A 23,416-nucleotide genomic window follows, 5' to 3' on the forward strand; every position below is an offset into this window, starting at 1 on the left:
ACTGCTCACCCCAACTCCTGAAATTTTTTTACCAGGCCCTCTGGAAGTCATTGTTATCTGCAAAATCCCCTATATCCTCAACCAACTTCTTTTGGAATGTTCTTTTCCTTTTTCCGTGTTGCAGTCTTTCTTGGTTATTACCTTTTTGGTTTTCAAAGATTAAATTTTTATTTTGTGGTTTTATGTATCACATTCCTGATGATAGCTAATGATGTTGAACATCTTTCATATGCTTACTTGAAATCCCTGTATCTGCTTGGGTGATAGTGTCTATTCATGTATTTTGCTAATTACTGTTGAATCTAGAGAGTTCTTTACGTATTCTAGATTCACGTCCTTTGTTGGATATATGATTTACAAATAACTTTTTTTCTATCTGTGGCTTTTTTCCCCATCATCTCAATTTAAATGAAGTCCAATTAATCATTTCTTTTCAAATGAAAGGATTCTTTCCTCAGGAATATTTTGGTACAGTAGTAGAGATCCATCTACACATTATTAACTTTGATACTCTGTATTTTGGTTGTTGTTTCTCAGCTATTGTTATGCTTGGGGAAACTGGTGCTTATTCAACAAGGTTTCTGTGTTATTCAAGATTTATTTCTCTGTAGTCTGCAAATCCTGAAAGGAACTAGATAAATCCCCAAAGTTTACTAGTTGATATAGTTGCTCCCTGGGTGGTGTAAGAGGCTTTACATCTCTCTATGAGTATATAATTACCTATCATGTAAAAAGACCAAGCCTGGTATTTGACCAGGATGAGGTAGTTTATACCTAAATACAATTTTTTGCAGTACCCTTTTTGGTTAATACAGTAGTAGTGTTTTTAATTTGTCTTAATTGTGCCTTGATTCTAAATACATTATTCTATCACTACTAATAGAGTTAGTCTAAATCATGCAAGTGTGGCATGATGCTCTTTGAAAAGTATTCTTGGTAATATAACTTGAAGTCTGGAATTGTGATGCTTCCATCTTTGCTTTTCTTTTTCAAGGTTGCTTTGGCTATTTAGGTTTTTTTGTGGTTGCATACAAATTTTAGGATTGTTTGTTCTAACTTTGTGAAAATGCTGTTGGTATTTTGATAGGGATTGCATTAAATGTGTAGATTGCTTTGGGTAGTATAGACATTTTAACAGTATTTGTTCTTCCAGCCCATAAGCATGAAATGTCTCCATTTCTTTGTGTCCTCTTCTCTTTCTTTCATCAGTGTTTTATAGTTTTCAGAGTACAAACCTCTTTGGTTAGGTTTATTCTTAGGTATCTTCTGGTTTTTGGTGCAGTTATGAGATTGATTCTTTAATTTCTCTTTCTACTGCTTCATTATTGGTGTGTAGAAATGTAACAGATTTATGTATGCTGATTTTGTATCCTGTGACTTTACTGAATTTGTGTATCAATTCTAGCAGTTTTTTGGTGGAGTCTTTTGGGATTTCTGTATAGAGTATCATGCCATTTACAAATAACAAAAGTTTGATTTCTTACTTGCAATTTATTTCTTGCTGTTATCTGATTGTTACAGCTAGGACTTCCAGTACTATGTTAAGTAATAGTGGTGAGAGTGAACTCATTGAAACTACACTGTGTGTAGTGAGTCCTTAAACTAATAACTTTTTCATTTAGATACTAGTTTTTGTAAACATCTGTGTAGGAGCATATGGAAATAGAACTTTTTTTTTAATTCAGTAGAAAAAATAAAAAGTATTCTTGGTTGGTATTTAATGTATAGGCTCTGACATGGTTATTGGAACATGGTATATTATAGTATTTTAGGGAAAAGAATAATATATTTTAAAAAGTTGACATTTATCCTTTTAACACTTTAGGTAGCTTCTCATACACAGAAATTTATTGGGGCTGAAAGTAGGCCTTTTATTTTATTTTATTTTATTTTATTTTATTTTATTTTATTTTATTTTATTTTATTTTTTTAATGTTTGTTTATTTTTGATTGAGAGGGAAGGAGAGGCAGAGAGAGAGGGAGACAGAGGATCTGAGCAGACTCTGCTCAGAGCAGGGAGCCTGATGTGGGGCTTGAACTCAATAACTGTGAGATCATGATCTGAGCCAAAGTCAGATGCTTAACTGACTGAGCCACCCAGTCACCCTGAAAGTAGGCCTTTTAATACTAATTTTTGATAATTTATTTAGAAGATAGTTCCTCTTAAACAACATGACCTAGAGCTTCCTATTATAAGTTGTAGCCACTCAGAGCATAAAAGGATGATATAGGTAGTGATCAGAGTGTATGAACAACTTTGTTGCTTCTAATTTCTAGGTTGGAATTCTTTACATCTTTCTTAGAGTTGTGGCTAAATGTGGCATTTTTTGAGGTACACTCCTAAGCTAATTATAGGATATCTATAGATACTTTGATAGACATACATGGAAACAATTTAAATGTTGGCCCTTTAAGATAATTTTTCCACCATGTTTAAATTTTTTTTTTTTATTTTGGGATTTGAAGTCATATCCCAAAGAGTTTTCCTTCTCCTTGTTTTTCTTCTTGAATTTATTCTATCATATACTTAATTGGATCATATTTCCTTGTATTGTCTCTGTCTTGTTCTCATCTTTTTTCTTAGTCTTTAAAAATTTTTTTAAATTTATAAAAATGAATTACATGTAGTTATACATGTATATTTCTTTGCAGGAATTCTATTTCTTTCTTTATTAGTGAAAATATTAACAATTGGTGTATGTGCTTCCAGGCTTTTTTCTAGGTGTGAATTTCTTTTTATTCTACTAGAGATTTATCAAGCTTATTGGATCACAGGATTGTTGCCTTTACATAATTCTGGAAAATTCTCTGCTTATCTCTTTGAATATCATATTTTTAATTCTTTCTGTCCTTCTGTCATTGCCTTTATCATGTTCCACAAAGACATTTCTGTCAAGAATTCAACCAGGTGAACAACCTAGCTAGAAAACAGGCTAACCTTCACAAAAGGAAAAGAAACCCGCACCAGATACTTAGTTTTTTGTTTTTGTTTTTGCCTTAAATAGGAACTGAAAATTAAGAATGAACAGCATATGAGGATAACTAGTGGTTTAAAGAGCAAATATACTTGGGGTGCCTGAGTGGCTCAGTTAGTTGAGCATCTGACTTTTGATTTTAGCTCAGATCATGATCCCAGGGTCGTGGGACCAAGCCCCTCATTAGGCTCCGTACTGAGCATGGAAAGTGCTTAAGATATTCTCTCTGACTCTCTTTCTCTCTCTCTCTCTCTCTCTCCCTCTCTCCCTCTCCCTGCCTCTTCCTCTCCCTCCCCTCCCTCTGCCCCTCTCCCCTGCTCAGTGTGCGTGTGAGTGCTCGCGTGCACTCTCTCTCTCTCTCTAAAAGAAAAAAAAAGGAAAAAAAGAAAAAGAACAATATACTGTTAGGAGAGTCTGGAATTACAGATGAAATACTATATTATTTGAAGATAAATTTGTATTTTCCTGATAATGAGTGAAATAACTTAGACACATACTGCAGTTGTTAGAGCAAGAGAGAAAAGGAAAAGCAGAAGGAAAAAAACAACAAAACCAAATAAATGTAGTTCATCATACAATAGAAGGGATAAAATAGAATATTAAACAAGACTTAGTTAATCCAAAAGAAGACAGGACCTAGTTATATGCAGTCAATAAAAAATAAATGTTGAATATAAAGATACCAATACATGTAAGGTAATCAGGTGGTAAATTTATACTGTGTAGAAACTAATAATAAGAAAGCCAGAGTGGCTGTATTAGTATTGGGTAAAGACTTTATTTAGAGACTTAAGAGCAAGTATTCCCAGGGATAAAGAGGGACATTTCATAAAGACAAAAACATCAGTTCATTGGAAGACAGGACAGTCCTAAATGTGTATTCATTTAACAACAGAGGTTCTTTTTTTCTTGAAATTTGTTTTATTTTTTAGAAATCACTCATTTACCTAGATTTATCTATTTATCTATTTATTTATTTAGAGTGTATTTTATTGAGAGGGAGAGGGACAGAGAGTGGGAGAGACAGAATCCCAAGCAGGCTGCTTGCTGTCAGTGCAGAGCCCAACACAGGGCTCTAACTCATGAACCATGAGATCATGATCTGAGCTAAGATCAAGACTTGGATGCTGAGCCAACTGAGCCACCCAGGTGCCCCTCATTTACCTAACTTTATTTTATTTTATTTTTAATATGAAATTTATTGTCAAATTTGTTTCCATACAACACCCAGTGCTCATCCCGAAAGGTGCCCTCCTCAATACCCATCACCTGCCCTCCCCTGCCTCCCACCCCCCATCAACCCTCAGTTTGTTCCCAGTTTTTAAGAGTCTCTTATGCTTTGGCTGTCTCTCTCTCTAACCTCTTTTTTTTTTCTTCCCCTCCCCCATGGACCTCTGCCAAGTTTCTCAGGATCCACATGAGTGAAAACATGGTATTTGTCTTTCTCTGTATGACTTATTTCACTTCGCATAACACTCTCCAGTTCCATCCACGTTGCTACAAAAGGCCATATTTCATTCTTTCTCATTGCCACATAGTATTCCATTGTGAATGGGAAAAGATATTTGCAAATGACATATCGGACAAAGGGCTAGTATCCAAAATCTATAAAGAGCTCACCAAACTCCACACCCGAAAAACAAATAATCCGGTGAAGAAATGGGCAGAAAACATGAATAGACACTTCTCTAAAGAGTACATCCAGATGGCCAACAGGCACATGAAAAGATGCTCAACGTTGCTCCTCATCAGGGAAATACAAATCAAAACCACACTCAGATATCACCTCACGGCAGTCAGAGTGGCTAAAATGAACAAATCATTTACCTAGCTTTAAATGTCAAATAACCTTAGGACTTGAAAAAATTAGTCATCCTTTACAGGCAGAGTGTCAAGACCCCAAGGAGGGAACATTGTTTGCATATTTGGGTAACTTCAAAGAGGATGCTAGTGAGACAGAAAGGGTGAGGGGTGTTAAGAGACCGGTGAGAGAGAAATAAATGATGAACCAAAGGGATGTAGGACTTGTAAACCATTATAAGTATTTTTGGCATTTATTTTCCATCTCTGAATGAGTTGGGAAGCCACTAGAGGGTTTTGCAAATTAGATCAATCAGACTTGTACTTTTATAGTATCATACTCTGCTGTGTGGAGCATAGAGGGTACGGTGTAGGGCTTTATGTTATTCAGTTTTGGAAAATTGTTGTATTATCATTTTATTTATAATTTCCTTCTGTTTTCCTTATTCTCTTTTTTTGGAACTCTTACAAGTTAGATATTGGGCATCTATAACTTTCTTATTTAATTTTGCTTTTTATTTTCCATTTGTTCTAATTTTGGAGGAGGATTTCTTAAATTTATCTTCCATTCTGTCAAATTTAACTTAAATAACTTTTGGTTTCTGATTATATTGTAAATTATAATAGGTTTAGAAAAGTACATAAGACATATACAGTTTAACATATATAGCTTAAGATATACAGTGTAACATGAGTACCTTTTCAGCAACGTGGAGGATAAGAACCACAACACTGTTAGCAAGCCCAAAGCCCCCAAGTGACTCATTCGAGTCAGTCTCCTTTCCTTCCTCTAAAGAAATCACCATTTTTTATTTTTATGGTGAATAGTTCCTTTCTTTGTTAAGCTACTGCAAATGTGCATCCCCTGAACACTATGGTTTTTGAACTTACATAGAATCATAGAGTATACATTCTTTTGCATGGCTTCTTATTTAGACATGTGTTTTCAAATGCCTTCATGTTTTTTGAAGCTATAGCTTACCAATTTCCATCACTGTAGAGCAGGGTTTCTCAGCACTAATGACATATTTGCCAGAAAATTCTTTGTTGTGAAGGTCTTTCTTGCATAATTTTAGGTGTCTAGCAGCATTCCCTGGCTTCTACCTATTAGATGTCACTAGCACAACCTCCTTCTGTCCCCTTTGTGAACTCTCACTGCAGTGTAGAGGCTGACATAGAGCAGGGGCTGACAGACATGGCCACAGCTGGTTCCCTGTTTTTTTTTTTTTTTTTAATAAAATTTCACGCAATACAACCATGTCTATATGTTCAAATATTGTCTAAGTCTGCTTTTGTGCTAAGTGGGCAAAGCTAAGTAGTTGTTTCAGAGACATCATCGCCCACAGGCCTGAGATATTTACTATCTGTCCCATTAAGAAAAAGTATGATGACCCTGTGAAAGTTACCCACTGTATGAATGTATCATATTTGTCTGTTTTACTGTTAATGAACATTTCAGTTTTATCTGGTTTGAGACTGCAATGAATAATGTCCTCCTCTGCCCCTAGTCATGACAATCAGAAATGTCTCCTGGCATTGTCAAATCACCCCTGGTTGAGAACCAATGTGTTAGAGCACTCATTATACAGATTAATTAATTTGTTGATTGAGCAAAATCCCAATCAAAACACTAGGGTGTTGAAGAAATTGACAAGTTGATTTAGTTTTTTTTTTTTTTTTAAATGTTTATTTTTTAGAGGGAGAGAGACACAGTGTGAGCAGGGAGGGGCAGAGAGAAGGAGACACAGAATCAGAAGCAGGCTCCAGGTTCTGAGCTGTCAACACAGAGCCCAATGCAGGGCTCGAACTCATGAACCATGAAATCATGACCTGAGCCAAAGTCAGATATTTAACTGACTGAGCCACCCTAGCACCTCAACAAGTTGATTTAGAATTTATGTCGAACTGCAAAGGACTTGGAGAAAAATAAGCTTGAGTTCTCCATCCCACTCCCTAAATCAGATTTCACATTGTTAACTAGAGTCTTTATAAATAATGCTGCTGGTTAATTCCTCTCTAACTAGTAGTTTTATTTGTTTGCTTGTTTGATAAAGGCTTATTGTTGTATATCACCTTTAATTCCAAACTCTCTTTTTTAGGGTCCAAACTGGTCCAGTCCTAACTCATCAACTTTATTTTTTATTAGTCAATTGACAATAAATCCTTGTCTAGTTAAACATATACATACTTTGGACTTCAGTCCTATGTTGATTCATTTGTATTTCTTGTGTCCATGTTTTTATTTTTTTTCCTCTCTTTATCCATATATTCTTATCCTTCATGGACCCCTAATTCCAATTTGATATTCTCCATGAAACTTTTCTTATCAACCAAGCAAAGATGATCTCTCTGAGCTATTTGGTACTTGAAAAGAGAACCTAATGCCTATCATTTAGTTTTCTTCTTATTATTTCATGTGTGCTAGTTTTCTGAAGTCCAGAAATTCCTATTGAGGAGGTATGACTTTAATAAGACTACTTTTGTTTATCTCTTGCATTCTTTCAAATAGCTTATAGCACTGTGTGAAGCTCAACATTGTTTTTTAATAATTGCCTCCTATGTTTAGTTTATGGTGAAAGATTTGTGCTCTTTCGCCAACTTTTTAACATCAGCTCTCCCCTAGAATTCTTTCATTTTATCTTACTTTATTATAATAGCTGCCATTTATTAAGCACTTGCTATATGTAGGTTAGGTAGAATCTCGTTTATAGAAGTGGAGACTAAAGTTCAGAATTAAGGTTATAAAGCAATTAGTTGCAGAAATGAGTTTTGTGTGTTTCTGTGTGTCCACCTGTGTCTGACTTCAAATTCCATGCTCTGTTTACTATATTATGTTCAAATCAAAATTTAGGACTAGAAAACATGTTCATTGGCCTTTGGATATTTTGCATTAAATCTTAACATGTTAAGCTAATTAAAATCAAGTCTTTAAGTGCATGCATATTTATATTTACACATTTGTAAATTTTTACATTTGTAAATAGATAATTCCTAAGCATCTTTAGATTTTTGGTAATGTGGTTTTGCTTCCTTTATTCTCATACTAGCCATATAATAGAATTTTCATCATGAACTTCCTCTTTACCTTTCTTTTTTTTAAAAAAAAATTTTTTTTTTTTTCAACGTTTATTTATTTTTGGGACAGAGAGAGACAGAGCATGAACGGGGGAGGGGCAGAGAGGGAGGGAGACACAGAATCGGAAACAGGCTCCAGGCTCTGAGCCATCAGCCCAGAGCATGACGCGGGGCTCGAACTCACGGACCGCGAGATCGTGACCTGGCTGAAGTCGGACGCTTAACCGACTGCGCCACCCAGGCGCCCCCCTCTTTACCTTTCTTACCTGAGTGTATTTGTTCTAAACTAAATGTACATTCTTTTCTGGTATATACAGAGTTTCTGTATTAATATAAACTGTGATGTAATGCCACATGTATGGTTTGAGACTAATTTTGCTTTTTAATGCTTTTTTTACAAGTGTATTTATTTTTGAGAGAGAGAGAGAGAGCGCGCGCGTGCACGCGCACAAGTGGGGGAGGGGCAGAGAGAGAGAGGAGACACAGAATCCGAAGCAGGCTCCAGGCCCCGAGCTGTCAGTGCAAAGGTGGACATGTGGCTTGAGCTCACTAACCATGAGATCATGACCTGAGCCAAAGTCAGATGCTTAACCAACTGATCCACCCAGGTGCCCCAGGAGGAATGTGAATTTTAAAAGCTTTTTTGGAAAATGAGCAAACAGTGTTTATTAAATTAAATACATCTAGCAATCCCACACATGTCTTTTGACTTAGCAGTTTCATGTTCGAAAGTCTACTTCATAGGAACAGAAGTATCAGAAGTATCAGTCTATACTGATATACTATATATTTACAAGAATGTTTATAGCAGACAGCCTGGATGCACACATTAAGAGGAATAGTCAAATAAATTATGTTGTGGGTGCACCATGGAATATTAGGAAGCTATGAAAAAGTGCATTAGATGTTGACCTGGAGGGATGTACATGATGCATTGAGTGAGGAAAATAAGATTCAGATGATATGTATACTGTGATCCCATTTTGTAAAACACATCTAAAAAAAATCTGTATTTAATATATGTTTTATTTGAAATGTGAAATATGCATGTATACAATGACTGTGAATATGTAGGAAATTTATTATATTCATGATTAAGACTCAAGAACAATTGTAAATATTATTTGACTTTGATATGGGACTGTGCATGATCATGTTCACGTTTGTAGTTCAGCAATTCAAATGAAAGATTAGTTATCCTTTCTGAGGTTATTTTGCATTTTAGGCAAACCTTTTTTCTAAAAAGTTTGAGGTAAAACTTGTTAAAAACCTTTATGTTGTAGCATTGGCCATCACTTCTAAAGTGGATGTAATTAACATTTTGAATGAAGTAGATTACTTTGTATTCTAATGCATATATATTCCAACTTCTTATTTTGAAAAACATCAAAGCCCCAGAAAGGTAGAAAGAGTGGGATAATAAACTCCTCTATACCTTTTTCCCTGAATAATTATAAATATTTTGGTCACATTTTAGGTAAGAAAAAGGAAAAGCTCACTAGTCTTAACCATTCTAATTAACCATTATCAATGTTATGCACACAGTTTATTTCCTTTGCTACTGAACAAATTTCTCATTTGCTTCATATTTTTAATGCAGGTATAATCTACCAAAGAGAAATACATATATATTATAATGTAATCTGTTAAGTGTTTTGAAGAAAAATCAGAGTAAGGAGCCTGAACATGATTAGCGATGATCTTTCTGATTGGAAAATATTTAGCATGACCTAAAAAAAAAAGCATGCAAGTGACCTATGCACATAACTAGGGCATAACTTGGTATTTCTAAGCAGAGAGCAGAAAAGTGCAGCATTCCTGAGGCAGAAGTGTGTTTGGCGTATTCCATTATGAGTGTACAAGACACAGAGGGGGTTAGGTCAAAGAGATACTGGCCCCATGGTAGGAGAAAAAATAGAAAGTCAAGGATGTGAACAGTATTTTGTTTGTTTTGTTTTGTTTTGTTTTGTTTTGTTTTGTTTTGTTTTGTTTTGTTTTGTTTTTTACCAGAAAAGCAGATGAATGGATTCACCACACTAGAGTTGCCAGCAACAATCATAACTACATCAAGATTATTGAGTTGTTACATGTTACAGCACCTTGCTTAGTCCATTGCATTTATTATCTTTCTAAATCCTCACAGCAATCCTATGTGAGGTATTGGTATTTATCCTCACTTTACAGATGAAAGAATTAAAGCACTAAGGGATTAAATACATTAGCCTTTGCCAATAATTTTGTTTATTTTTCAGCAGGGAAGTTGATCCTAATTTTCTGGCAGTAGCTTTTTTCAGTGACCAATGGTAGCAAAGGAAGGAATTCTGGACTGTCTTTCAGGTTCACATGTGGCATTTAATAGCACAACAACTTGGTCGAGTTATTTAACCTCTCTTAATATCAGTTTACTCAGCTGTCAGATGGATGGTTTGTACTTTGTGTTTGTTAGGGTCTGAGGAGTCTCATCTGTGAAAGAGCCTCAAAGGCCAGATTATTAAAGTGAAGCATGTGATGCCATTATTAAGAGATACTTCACGTATCGAACACTTTAATTTATGGAGGAAGGTAATAAAGCTAGCTGTAATGAAAAAATGTCTTTAATATATTAAACTTTTTGAAACTGTGGAAGCTAAAATGTATTACACATATTTTGGATGTTTGAGGCAAATGACAAATATGTCTTTGGTGGTCATATTTAGATAAAATTGTTCAAGGTAATAAGATTTCTGTCCTGTTTATCCTCCTTGTGGTTGGTTGATGGAACCTGCAACCTCTGTATCTAGTTTCCTGTATCTATCTCCCTGCTCGTCTCCAACTTCATCTCTGTCTTCTCTGTCTTAAAAAATTCCTTGCATTTTTCTCTTTTAGGTAAGATATAAATATGAGGATTACCCAGATTATACTGGAGATTATTTTGAAGCATAAAGTAGAAAATTTTGGAAGAAAATATAATTTTTTAGTGGGAAAAGATCCTGAAAGAATCTAAAATTACACACAATAAAATTTGACTATAAATGACAATAGAATCATATTTCTAGCTAAAATTTACATCTGCAGAATAATGACTGCAACTTGAAGCTCACATTGAGAGAATCTATAAGGAAAACTGGACATGGACAAACTGGTTGGATTAAATCTTTTCCAAAAGAAAATTATTTCAGTAAAATAAGAAAAAATGGAGGAGGCTTGGAAATGGTTTAATTAACTGATAAGATGAATTAAATTGTTCAGTGGGATCTTTCTGTAAAATACATTCTCATTTAAATTTTATTAGTATTAGCATACTTTTGTGTAAGATCTTTATGTTCAAGGCATCATAGTAGAGTTGGAATATTTCATTATCACTTGGATTTGTATTTGCCTCTGGATCTGTTTTCGGATCCTTGCAAAAGTGGTTTCTGTTTGATTTCTGAAATCTTTAAGGCTTATTTATGAGCTTAAACTCTTTGGTTTAAATGAGTTTATAATGGTATGTATGGTGGGGGATATTATTTAACATTTTCTGACATGCAAACTGTCTTGAATTTTGTTGAGGGAGAGGGGAGTTGTGACTTGGTGGGCAAGCCCATTTTCATTACTTTAATTGTGCGATTTATTAGGATTTTAAGCTTTTTATAAATGTTTTAGTGTTATAGGACAGAATTAAAAGGATTTAGAATAAAAGGAGTTTAACAAAAGGACTTTACAACAGGATTGCAATAGTTTTTATATTTGATGGATTTGGCTAGCCGCTTTTCATTTCAATCATCATGCTACATTCTGCTAAATGCTGTAGAACAGGTGTGTGTAACGTCATTCTCTCTATTGTACATGCAAATAAACACAATTTTATATATAAAAAGTTAATCCTCTACAATTTGGAGGATTACACTATGGGAGGGTGATGACTCCATTAGGCATCATGAAGAGTACATGCTCCTATTTATACTGCATGAAAAATCAGGTTAATAGCTGTAGTGTTCATGAGATTGTAGAATTTTTATACTAACACTTTAAAAACTATTTCTTCAAACCATCTACAATGACATTATTTAAAGCAGAGTTAAGGTTTTGTTACTTAGTTTTCTAACTCCAAAATTAAAGTTTTGTTTTTTTTTTAAACTGAAAAGCATGCCTCAAATAGATTTGGAGGTTCTGTTATTATTTGTTTGCTTATTGTTGACGTTGGTCTTTTCTACTTGCATGGTTTTGGTAGTAGTTGCATTGGAGGTTATGCTTTTGGCAAGTTAAGGTTTTTAAAATTGTGTTGAGGGAGAGGGTTTAAAATTTTTGCTTGGCTATCTTCTCTGAATATCCATGAAGAGTATAAGTCTTCAGTAAGTGTCAGGTGGCTGACCTTCTAGTGCAAAGTCGGGAATACTTATGTAACCTGTTAGGTCAGCTGAAACCAATGGGAGTTCTTCCGTTTAGGTTTGAGAAATGCAAAACAATCGAACTATTCTTGCCAGTATTATTTGCATTTTAAAGACATGATGTTTCATTCATCAGAATATCAAGTTGTTATGTATAACACAGGTACAAACTGTAAAGACCTTACAGAGACCAGGAAGCAGAAGTAAAATAGTTATTGTTAAAAGTGAAGGTGAAATATGTAGGAGTGAAGAATTAGGTTTGCATAGATGAAGTCAAGCTGTAATTAATTTGGAACATAAATATTGTGGGCTTTGGACCAGTTAATTGTTAACTTGTGCTTCACTCAAGTTACATTGTTAATTGTGAAATTTGATTTATTTGTTTAGCAGGGATAACAGCACATAATCCTTAGTAAATTAATCATTTATAAAGTTAGTTAACATATAATGTAATATTGGTTTCAGGAGTAGAATTTAGTGATTCCTCACATATAACACCCAGTACTCACCCCAACGACTGCCTTCCTTAATGCCCATCACCCATTTAGCCTGTTGCCCACTCACCTCCCTCCAGTAATGTTCAATTTAAATATAGTTTTCTCTATATTTAAGTCTCTTATGGTTTACCTCCCTGTATTTTTATTTTACTTTATTTTTTCTTCCCTTCCCCTATATCCATCTGTTTTGTTCCTTAAATTCCACATATGAGTGAAATAATAGATGTTTCTCTTTCTCTGACTTATTTTGCTTAGCATGATAAACTCTAGTTCTATCCGCATTGTTGCAGATGGTAAGATTTCATTCTTTTTGATCTTTGAGTAATATTCCATTGTGTTTGTGTATGTGTGTGTGTGTGTGTGTGTGTGTGTGTGTGTGTGTGTGTGTGTGTGTATGTGTGTGTATATATCATATGTGTATAAATATACATACGTAATATATATGTACAATGCATATTGTCTATACATACATATATGTATATATATTCTTATATATATATACACACACACACACACACATATATACATACACACATATATGTATGTATATATTCACACACACATGCCACATCTTTATCCATTCATCAGTTGATGGACATTTGGGCTCTTTTCATAATTTGTTATTGATAATGCTGCTATAAACAGGGTGCATGTGCCCCTTCAAATCAGTATTTTTGCATCCTTTGGATAAATACCTAGTAGTGCTATTGGTGAGTTGTAGGGTAGTTCTATTTAAAAATTTTTGAGGAACCTCCATACTGTTTTCCAGAGTTGGCTGCACCAGTTTGCATTCCCACCAACAGCACAAAATTTTTTTGCATCCTCACCAACATCTGTTGCTTCCCAAGTTGTTAATTTTAGCCATTCTGACAAGTGTGAGGTAGTATCTCATTGTGGTTTTGATCTGTATTTGTCTGATGGTGAGTGATGTTGAGCATCTTTTCATGTATCTTTTAGCCATGTGGATGTCTTCTTTGGAAAAGTGTCTGTTCATGTCTTCTGCCCATTTCCTCTCTGGATAATTTGTTTTGGGTGTTGAGTTTGAGAAGTTCTTAATAGATTTTGGATACTAACCCTTTATCTAGTATGTCATTTGCAGGTATCTTCTCCCATTCTGTCGGTTGCCTTTCAGTTTTGTTGCTTGTTTCTTTCGCTGTGAAGAACTTTTTATCTTGATTAGGTCTCAGTATTTCATTTTTGCTTTCGTTTCCTTTGCCTCTGGAGACATGTTTAGTAAAAATTTGCTGTGGCTGAGAGGTTGCTGCCTGTTTTCTCCTTTAGGATTTTGATGGTTTCCTGTCTTACATTTAGATCTTTCATCCATTTTGAATTTATTTTTTTGTATGGTGTAAGAAAGTGGTCCAGTTTCATTCTTCTGCAAGACATATGTACCTTTTTAAGGAGTAAAATCCAAATTATTTAATATTGTAGAAAAACATTTATAAAGCAATCCTAGCAAGGAGTTTTCTGAAATATTATGTATTTACAGGAGGTTGCAAAAATACTAGAGAAGGGTGCTGTGTACCTTTCACCTAATTTTTCCCACTGGTTACATCATATATAAGTATAGAATAATATGTTAACCAAGAAATCGACAGTGCTGGAATGTGTGCACATAGTTCCATGATGTTTGATCACAAGTGTAGATCGCTTTAACCACCACCACAAAAAAGATACAAATCTAGACCATCACTACAACGATTTCCTTCATGTTGTCTTCTTCCACCATCCCTAACTTTTGAGAACCATCAGTCTGCTCTCCATTTCTGTAATAATTTTGTCATTTCAAGATTGTTACATACATGGAATAACACAGTATGTGAAGTTTTGAGATTGGCTTTTTCACTTAGCACAATGTTCCTGAGTTATATTCAAGTTGTTCAGTGTATGAACAGTTTCATTTTTGTAATGATTAATATTACATGGTATAGGATATCATTCATCTGTTGAATGACATCTGGGATGATTTCACTTTTTGGCTACTACAAATAAAACTACTATAAACATTTGTGTACAAGTTTGTTTGGAAATACGTTTTTATTTCTCTGGGATGAATGCCCAGTACTGTGATTGCTGGGATGTATGGTAAGTATATGTTTTGTTGTTTTTGTTGTTGTTAAAGAAAACATCAAACTCTTTTCTAGAGGGACTGTACTATTTTATATTTCCACTAGGAATGTATGAAAGATCTAGTTTCTCTACATCTTTGCCAACATTTGTCACTGTAATAATTTTCTCTTCTAGTTATTCTAATAGCTGTACAATTGTATCTCATTGTGGTCTTAATTTCCATTTTCTTGATGGCTGGTAATGTTGACAGTCTTTTCATCTGTATTATTTGCTACCCATATCTTTTCAGTGGAATATCTCATTTTTTTTATTTAAAAATTTTTTTAATGTTTATTTTTGAGAGACAGAGAGAGATAGAGTGTGAGTGGGAGAGGGGCAGAGAGAGAGAGAGAGAGAGAGAGAGAGAGAGAGAGAGAATGAATCTGAAGCAGGCTTCAGGCTCTGGGCTGTCAGCACAGAGCCTGACACAGGGCTCAAACTCACAAGCTGTGAGATCATGACCTGAGCCAAAGTTGGATGCTTAACTGACTGAGCCACCCAGGTGCCCCTCAGTGGAATATCTCTTTATATCTTTGGCCCATTTTCTTTTCTTTCTTTTTTTTTTTAATATATGAAATTTATTGTCAAATTGGTTTCCATACAACACCCAGTGCTCCTCCCAAAAGGTGCCCTCCTCAATACCCATCACCCACCCTCCCCCCCTCCCACCCCCCATCAACCCTCAGTTTGTTCTCAGTTTTTAACAGTCTCTTATGTTTTGGCTCTCTCCCACTCTAACCTCTTTTTTTTTTTTTTTTTTTTTTTTCCTTCCCTTCCCCCATGGGTTTCTGTTAAGTTTCTTAGGATCCACATAAGAGTGAAACCATATGGTATCTGTCTTTCTCTGTATGGCTTATTTCACTTAGCATCACACTCTCCAGTTCCATCCACGTTGCTACAAAAGGCCATATTTCATTCTTTCTCATTGCCACGTAGTATTCCATTGTGTATATAAACCACAATTTCTTTATCCATTCATCAGTTGATGGACATTTAGGCTCTTTCCATAATTTGTTTGGCCCATTTTCTAATAGGATTGTATGTTTTTTTTAGCGTTGAGTTTGAGTTTATGTATTGTGGATATGGGGTTTTTGTCAGACATGTGTTTTGTAAGTATTTTTTCCCCCAAAGTGTAGCTTTTTTTTTTTATTATTAAAAGTTTTTTGCTTGTTTTTAATTTTAATTAAATCCAATTTATTGATTTTTTTTGGTCCTGTGAATCATACTTTTTATGTTGTGTATGTCTGAGACTCTTCTAGGTCCTGCAGGTTTTCTTCTAAATTTTCTTCTGAAAGCTACATAGTTTTACATATAAATCTATGATCTATTTTGAGTTAATTTTGGATAAGGTGTATGGTTTAGGTTAGGTTTTATTTTTTTCTTATGGATATCCATTTGCTCCAGGACTATTTGTTGAAAAGACAACTACTCTTCCTCCATTTAATTGCTGTTCCCCCTTATAAAAATCAGTTGGCCATATTTATGGGTGCTTTTCTGTTCCCTTAATCTGTGTATCTTATATCAATTATATATCTCCATTTCTTTGGATTGTCATTCGTTTCTTTTGTCAGCATTTTGTAGTTTTCGGTATGTAAGTTCTACACATGTTTTGTTAGATTTATACCTGAGTATTTAATTTTAGAGCAATTATAAATGTAATTTTACTTTCTAAAGAAGTTTTTATTTAAATTCCAGTTAGTGTAATATTAGTTGCAGGTGTTCAAATTGTTATTGTACCTTTAATCTCATTTTTCATACATTCATTGCTAGTAGATGGAAATAGCTGATTTTTCCCCCCAGCTTTATTAAGGTATTATTGACAAATTACATTACATATTGATATAATTGAGGTATACATTACATTGAGGTATAATTGCCAAATTATATTACAAATTACATATATTTAGGATTACAGTGTGATGTTTCGTGTATGTATATATCCTGAAATGATTACCAACTCAAACTAATTAATATAGCTATCATTTTACATAGTTACCGTTTTTTGTTTTTTTGTGTTGTTTTGGTGTGGTGAAAATAAAATCTACTCTGTTAGCAAAATTTAAGTATACAATATAATATTATTAGCTACAGTCACCATGCTGTACATCTCCAGAGTACATTCATCCTGCATGACTGAAACTCTGCACCTTTTGGCTAACATCTCGTCATTTCCCCCACTCCCCAATCCTCGTCAACCACCATTCTACTCTCTGCTTTTATAAGTTCAATTTTTGCAGATTCCACATTTACTTTTTTTCAGTGTTTTTTATATATATATATACAATATATATATAATACATATAATTTATAATATTCAGTGTATAATAATATATATAATTTATAATATTCGGTATATGATAATATATAATATATAACTTATAATATTCAGTGTTATATATATAATTTATTGTCAAATTGGTTTCCATACAACACCCAGTGCTCATCTCAACAGGTGCCCTCCTCAATACCCCTCACCCACTTTCCCCTCTCCCCCAACCCCCATCAACCTTCAGTTTATTCTCTGTATTTAAGAGTCTCTTATGGTTTGCCTCCTTCCCTCTCTGTAACTTTTTTCTCCACCCTTCCCTTCCCCCCCGGTCTTCTGTTAAGTTTCTCAGCATCCACATAAGAGTGAAAACATATGGTTTCTGTCTTTCTCTGCCTGACTTATTTCACTTAGCATAACACTGTCCAGTTCTATCCACATGGCTGCAAATGGCCAGATTTCATTCTTTCTCATTGCCAAGTAGTATTCCATTGTATATATAAACCACATCTTCTGTATCCATTCGTCAGTTGATGGACATTTAGGCTCTTTCCATAATTTGGCTATTGTTGAAAGCGCTGCTATAAACATTGGGGTACAAGTGCTCCTATGCATGAGCACTCCTGTATCCCTTGGGTAAATTCCTAGCAGTGCTATTGCTGGGTCATAGGGTAGATCTATTTTTAATTTTTTGAAGAACCTCCACACTGTTTTCCAGAGTGGCTGCACCAGTTTGCATTCTCACCAACAGTGCAAGAGGGTTCCCATTTCTCCACATCCTCTCCAGATCTAAAGTCTCCTGATTTGTTCATTTTAGCCACTCTGACTGGCGTGAAGTGGTATCTTAGTGTGGTTTTGATTTGTATTTCCCTGATGAGGAGCGATGTTGAGCATCTTTTCATGTGCCTGTTGGCCATCTGGATGTCTTCTTTAGAAAAGTGTCTATTCATATCTTCTGCCCATTTCTTCACTGGGTTATTTGTTTTTTGGGTGTGGAGTTTGGTGAGTTCTTTATAGATTTTGGATACTAGCCCTTTGTCCTATATGTCATTTGCAAATATCTTTTCCCATTCCATCAGTTGCCTTTTAGTTTTGTTGTTTCCTTTGCAGTGCAGAAGCTTTTTATCTTCATGAGGTCCCAATAGTTCATTTTTGCTTTTAATTCCTCTTGCCTTTGGAGATGTGTCAATTAAGAAATTGCTGTGGCTGAGGTCAGAGGTTTTTTACCTGCTTTCTCCTCTACAGTTTTGATGGTTTCCTGTCTCACATTCAGGTCCTTTATCCATTTTGAGTTTATTTTTGTGAATGGTGTAAGAAAGAGGTCTAGTTTCATTCTTTGCAGATCCACATTTAAATGGGATCATGCAATATTTGTTTTTCTTTGTCAGGCTTATTTCATTCAGCATAATATGCTCCAGGTACATCCACTATAGGATATCCTGTTTTATTTTTTTAATTTTAATTTTAATTTTAATTATTTATTTTTAATTTACATCCAAGTTAGTTAGCATATAGTGCAATAATGTTTTCAGGAGTAGATCCCAGTGATTCATCTCTTATGTATAACATCCCAGTGCTCATTCCAAGTTTCTTTCTTAATGTTCCTTACCCGTTTCGTCCATCCCCCACCGGTAGCCCCTCCAGCAACCATCAGTTTGTTCTCTGTATTTAAGAGTCTCTTATGTTTTGTCCCCCTCCCTGTTTTTATATTCTTTTTGCTCCCCTTCCCTTATGTTCATCTGTTTTGTCTCTTAAATTCCTCATATGAGTGAAGTCATATATTTGTCTTTCTCTAATTTGGCTTATCATAATACCCTCTAGTTCCATCCACGTAGTTGCAAATGGCCAAGATTTTATTCTTTTGATTGCTCAGTAATGCTCCATTGTGTGTGTGTGTGTGTGTGTGTGTGTGTGTGTGTGTATACACCATTGTGTGTGTGTGTGTATATATATATATATATATATATATATACATATATATATGTATATATATATATACATACACATACCACATCTTTTTTATCTGTTCTTCTGTTGATGGACATTTGGGCTGTTTCCATACTTTAGCTATTGTTAATAGTGCTGCTATATAAACATTGGGGTGCATGTGCCCCTTCGAAACAGCACAACTGTATCCCTTGGATAAATATCTAGTAGTGCAATTGCTGGGTTGTAGGGTAGTTCTAAGAAATAGTTGATTTTTGTATGTTGATCGTATCTCCTATAACTTTGCTGAACTAACTCACTAATTCGCTTCTTTTTTATTTTGTTATGTTTGATGTTGATTCTATGTGTCAGTCATATTATCAGCACATAGGGATTTTATTTTTTCCTTTCTTATCTGTATACCTTTTTTCTTTCCTTCTTGTCTTATTGCCTTGGCTAGAACTTCCAGTAGTATGTTAAATAGCAGTGGTGAGAATGGATATTTTTGCCTTGCTTCTGATTTTAGGGGGAAAGCATTCAGTTTATATGATGTTAGCTGGGGTTTTTTTTTGATGTTATGTAATATCTAGAGTAGCCACTGGAATTCTTGCTTCTGTAAACAACCTGTTTTTTTCCATGGAGACTTGTAGAAACTTCTTGTTGCCATTATCCTGAAACGATACACATTGGGGTTGATCTGTTCAATCAATTGTTCTAGACTCTCAAAGGGCTTATAAACTCATATACTTTTGTTCAGTGAAAATTTTTTTGAAACATTTCATAGATGATTTCTTCCTCTCTATTTTCTCTGTTTTTTTTCCCTTTTCTCCTATTTATATTAGACTTTTGAGATTGCTCCTTTAACATTTCATGTGTGTGTGTGTGTAGATTATGCCATTTCCCTCTAGTTTTGTGTTTTTGCTCTCTGAGACATTTTCTCAGTTTTACCTTTGACCCTTGTGTTGAGTTTATTAAATAATCTATCTTGTTTTTTAATTTCCAGGAGTTCTCTTTTATTCTCCAAGAGTCCATTTTCATTGCATTCTTGTATTGTTCCATGCCTAAAATAGCTTCTCTTATATCTTAGAAATGATAGATAGATAGATAGATAGATAGATAGATAGATAGATAGATGTTTTTCTTCCTGTATAGAGTTAGCCACTTTGCAGATGATTGTTTTCCTTTTTCTTGTCTGCACATATTTATAAGTGACAAACTAAAAACCTGATTGAAAGTTCTGTGATGTGTTTGTCAATTTTTAATTTATTGTTTGGTGCTTTAGTTGTGCTCTTTGTTGGGGTCTTCTGACTGACAATGTCTTTTGGTCTTTTATTCATGGACCGACTTGTTAAATTCTCCAGAGAAAGCTTACAAACTCCTTTACAATCTCCTAACTGTATAAGGATAAATCTCAGGTATACCTGGTATAATCAGGTGTCAAGTAATTTGAGTCCCAGATTCTGTTTTTTCTCCCAAGAGTAGCTTGAACTTTCACTTAGGACTGCTAAGTTAGTTATCACTTATCTAGTTCCAGTATTTGTTGATGTTATTATATAGTTTTTAACCCTGTTTGATTTAATATGCTTTCACTGGAATTTTCAGAACGGACAAAATGAAATGCATATCTTCAGTCTACCAGCTTATCTCAGAAAGTGAAATAAACACATACTGGTGTCTTCTGGCATTTGTCTCCTTATTTCAAAACAAAGCAAAATTTGGGGGGAAATTAACATGTTCATATGGTTTTAAAGTTAAAAAGTATAAAGTATATAGACTATGAAAAACTTTTTTTCCCATTTTTGTTCTCTATCTTTTGCTTTTTCCATTCTCCCTCCCATTGGTGGCCATTAGATAAGATTTTGTATGTATCTTAGAGTGTGTGTGGATATGTTTATATGCAAATAAGTCTTTTTTCTCCATGTTATACAAAAAATGGGACAATATTTTGTATTTTTCTGCTATTATATATATATATATATATATATTTTTTTTTTTTTTTTTTTTTTGGATTTCATTCCATATTTTCATAGAGCATACATTTATTCTTTTACAGCTATAGGAAATACTTTGTTATATATTTAGAACTTACTAGTCCTCTGCTGTTACAAACAATGCTACAGTGAATAATTTTGTATACAAGTTACTTTCCTCATGGCTGAGTATATATGTAGGATGAAATCTTAGCAGTGATATTTCTCTATTGAAGGCTATTTGCATTTATAACTGATTGATATAACCAGAAAATTTTACAGAACTTTTGGATTTTTTTGAGAAGGTCTTATGTAAAGGTCAGTGTTTATAAGTATAATTTAAACATTTTTATTTTTTATTTTTTTATTTTAAAAAAAATTTTTTTTTTCAACGTTTATTTATTTTTGGGACAGAGAGAGACAGAGCATGAACGGGGGAGGGGCAGAGAGAGAGGGAGACACAGAATCGGAAACAGGCTCCAGGCTCTGAGCCATCAGCCCAGAGCCTGACGCGGGGCTCGAACTCCCGGACCGCGAGATCGTGACCTGGCTGAAGTCGGACGCTTAACCGACTGCGCCACCCAGGCGCCCCTAATTTAAACATTTTTAATGGAAAATTTCTAATTTATTCAGAAGTAGTAAAAATAGTATATCAATCTCTAATAATCTATTACCCATCATTTTATGGCTAATCTTATTTCATTAACATCTATTCCCCTTTATCCAGAAAATTGTGAACTATCCTCTCCCAGATATCATGCCAGCTTATTGGTTAATATTTTATTATTTATTTCCAAAAGATAAGGAATCTTAAAATTATAACCATAGTACTATTATCACTTCTGAAAATTAGCAAATTTCAATATAGTTTTAAGTGGAATTTCTCTCGTGTGAGGTTGAGCATCTTTTTTTTTTTTTTTTTTTTGTGGTTCTGACTCCTGACTTTATTCTTCTGCTTGTTGCTGCTATTACATTGATTTTATATCCAGCAATATTATTGAACTCAACATTATTGAGTTCAATATTATTATTATTGAACTCAATAATATTGCGTTCATTTATTGTTATTATCCTGTCTAGGACTTCCAGAATAGGGTTGAATAGAACATTTAATTGGATATCCTTGTGTTATTACTGATTTTCATGGCAGTACTCTGAAAGCATTACCTATGATTTTGTTGTAGAATATTTTGTAAATAATCATTATTGGGACAAGAAAACAAGTTTTTTTGTTTTGTTTTGTTCTCATCATGACTAGATGAATACAGGATAGTATATAGAATAGTGCAGAATAGAATGTTTTTTCTGCATCTGCTACATTGCTAATATAAGCAATTACATTAGTAGGTTTTGTAATGTGAAATTATAACTTGAGTAAATCCAACTTTGTTACGAGACTTTGTTTTTTCTCATATATTGCTACTCAGTTTACATTTTTAAAAAGGAATTTTGCATTTATGTATATTGATAATGGCCTATAATTTTATAATTTTTCTGGCCTGACCTACCTTTATTTAGTTTTGACATGAAAATTATACTAGTCTTAGGTAATTAGTTGGTGGAGTTGGAAGAGGTTTCTGATCTCATGGAGAATGTGTATAAGATTGAAGTTGGTGCCAGTTTTTTAAAAAAGATATTTTAAATGCTGGTTCCACTTTAAAAATAGTTATGTTTTACTTATAGCTGTTCTATTTTTGTTCAGTCAAGTGTATAAATTATGTCAATTTATAATGAATGTTTTGCTGTCTCTTCAGCTGTAAATAATTTGAGAGCATGAAGATAATGGAAAATATACAAGAATACTTCTCAAAGTTTTATTTTACATTTTATTTTATGTTCTTTATCAGGTACTCAAAAGTGTGACAACTTTGCTGAAAAAAGGCCCCTCCTTGGTGTTTGTAAGAGCACTGGATCTTCTGGGTAAGGAAATTAAAAAAATTCTTTGAACCACTATTAAAAGTTTATATTGTTATTCCAGAGAGTGAATTTTGCTATCCTAAAATCTTTGTTACCATAAGACAATGCTCTTACAAGAGAGAAGAGAAAGGAATTAAAAACATATTTAGGGTTTCCTGTGGCTCAAGCCTTGTTATTTCTCTGCCTACTGTTTTCTCATATGCAGGGTGACAGTAGGAGACAAAAGAAAACAAGTAATAGAACAGAATTCAGTTTTGAAATAAAAGATTAGCATCATTAAGGAAAATGTTTTTTAGTTTCTGTGTTTTTTTATTATAGTAACTTTTATGATGGCTTTCCACAGTGGAGACTAAACTAAAATGTGGGGAGACTTGAAACTGTTCTGGATGTTGGATATACTACCCTGACCACACATAGATCCTTTTGGAAAGGATGACAACCTTTATTGAGTATTTAAGTAAATTCTCTGTTGAATCATTGGCTAAGCTACATAGACACAGGGGCAACTCCAGGAAACTAGGCTTTAAAATAA

General features: G+C 34.1%; 1 protein-coding gene across 21 annotated transcripts in view; it reads left to right on the top strand.

Moving 5' to 3' along the window:
• Nucleotides 1–23,416, top strand: part of BCAS3 (BCAS3 microtubule associated cell migration factor) — a 629,185-nt gene that overhangs the window by 74,698 nt on the left and 531,071 nt on the right. For all 21 annotated transcript variants that reach the window (XM_086686763.1, XM_086686762.1, XM_086686767.1 and 18 more), the window contains one exon: nt 22,815–22,887. In XM_086686763.1, the coding sequence (XP_086542889.1) occupies nt 22,815–22,887 (73 nt within the window). The remainder of the gene's footprint in view (nt 1–22,814; nt 22,888–23,416) is intronic.

This window comes from Puma concolor, chromosome E1 (genome assembly GCF_028749965.1).
Source record: "Puma concolor isolate L17-30 chromosome E1, mPumCon1.1.hap2, whole genome shotgun sequence".
Taxonomy (NCBI): Eukaryota; Metazoa; Chordata; class Mammalia; order Carnivora; family Felidae; genus Puma; species Puma concolor.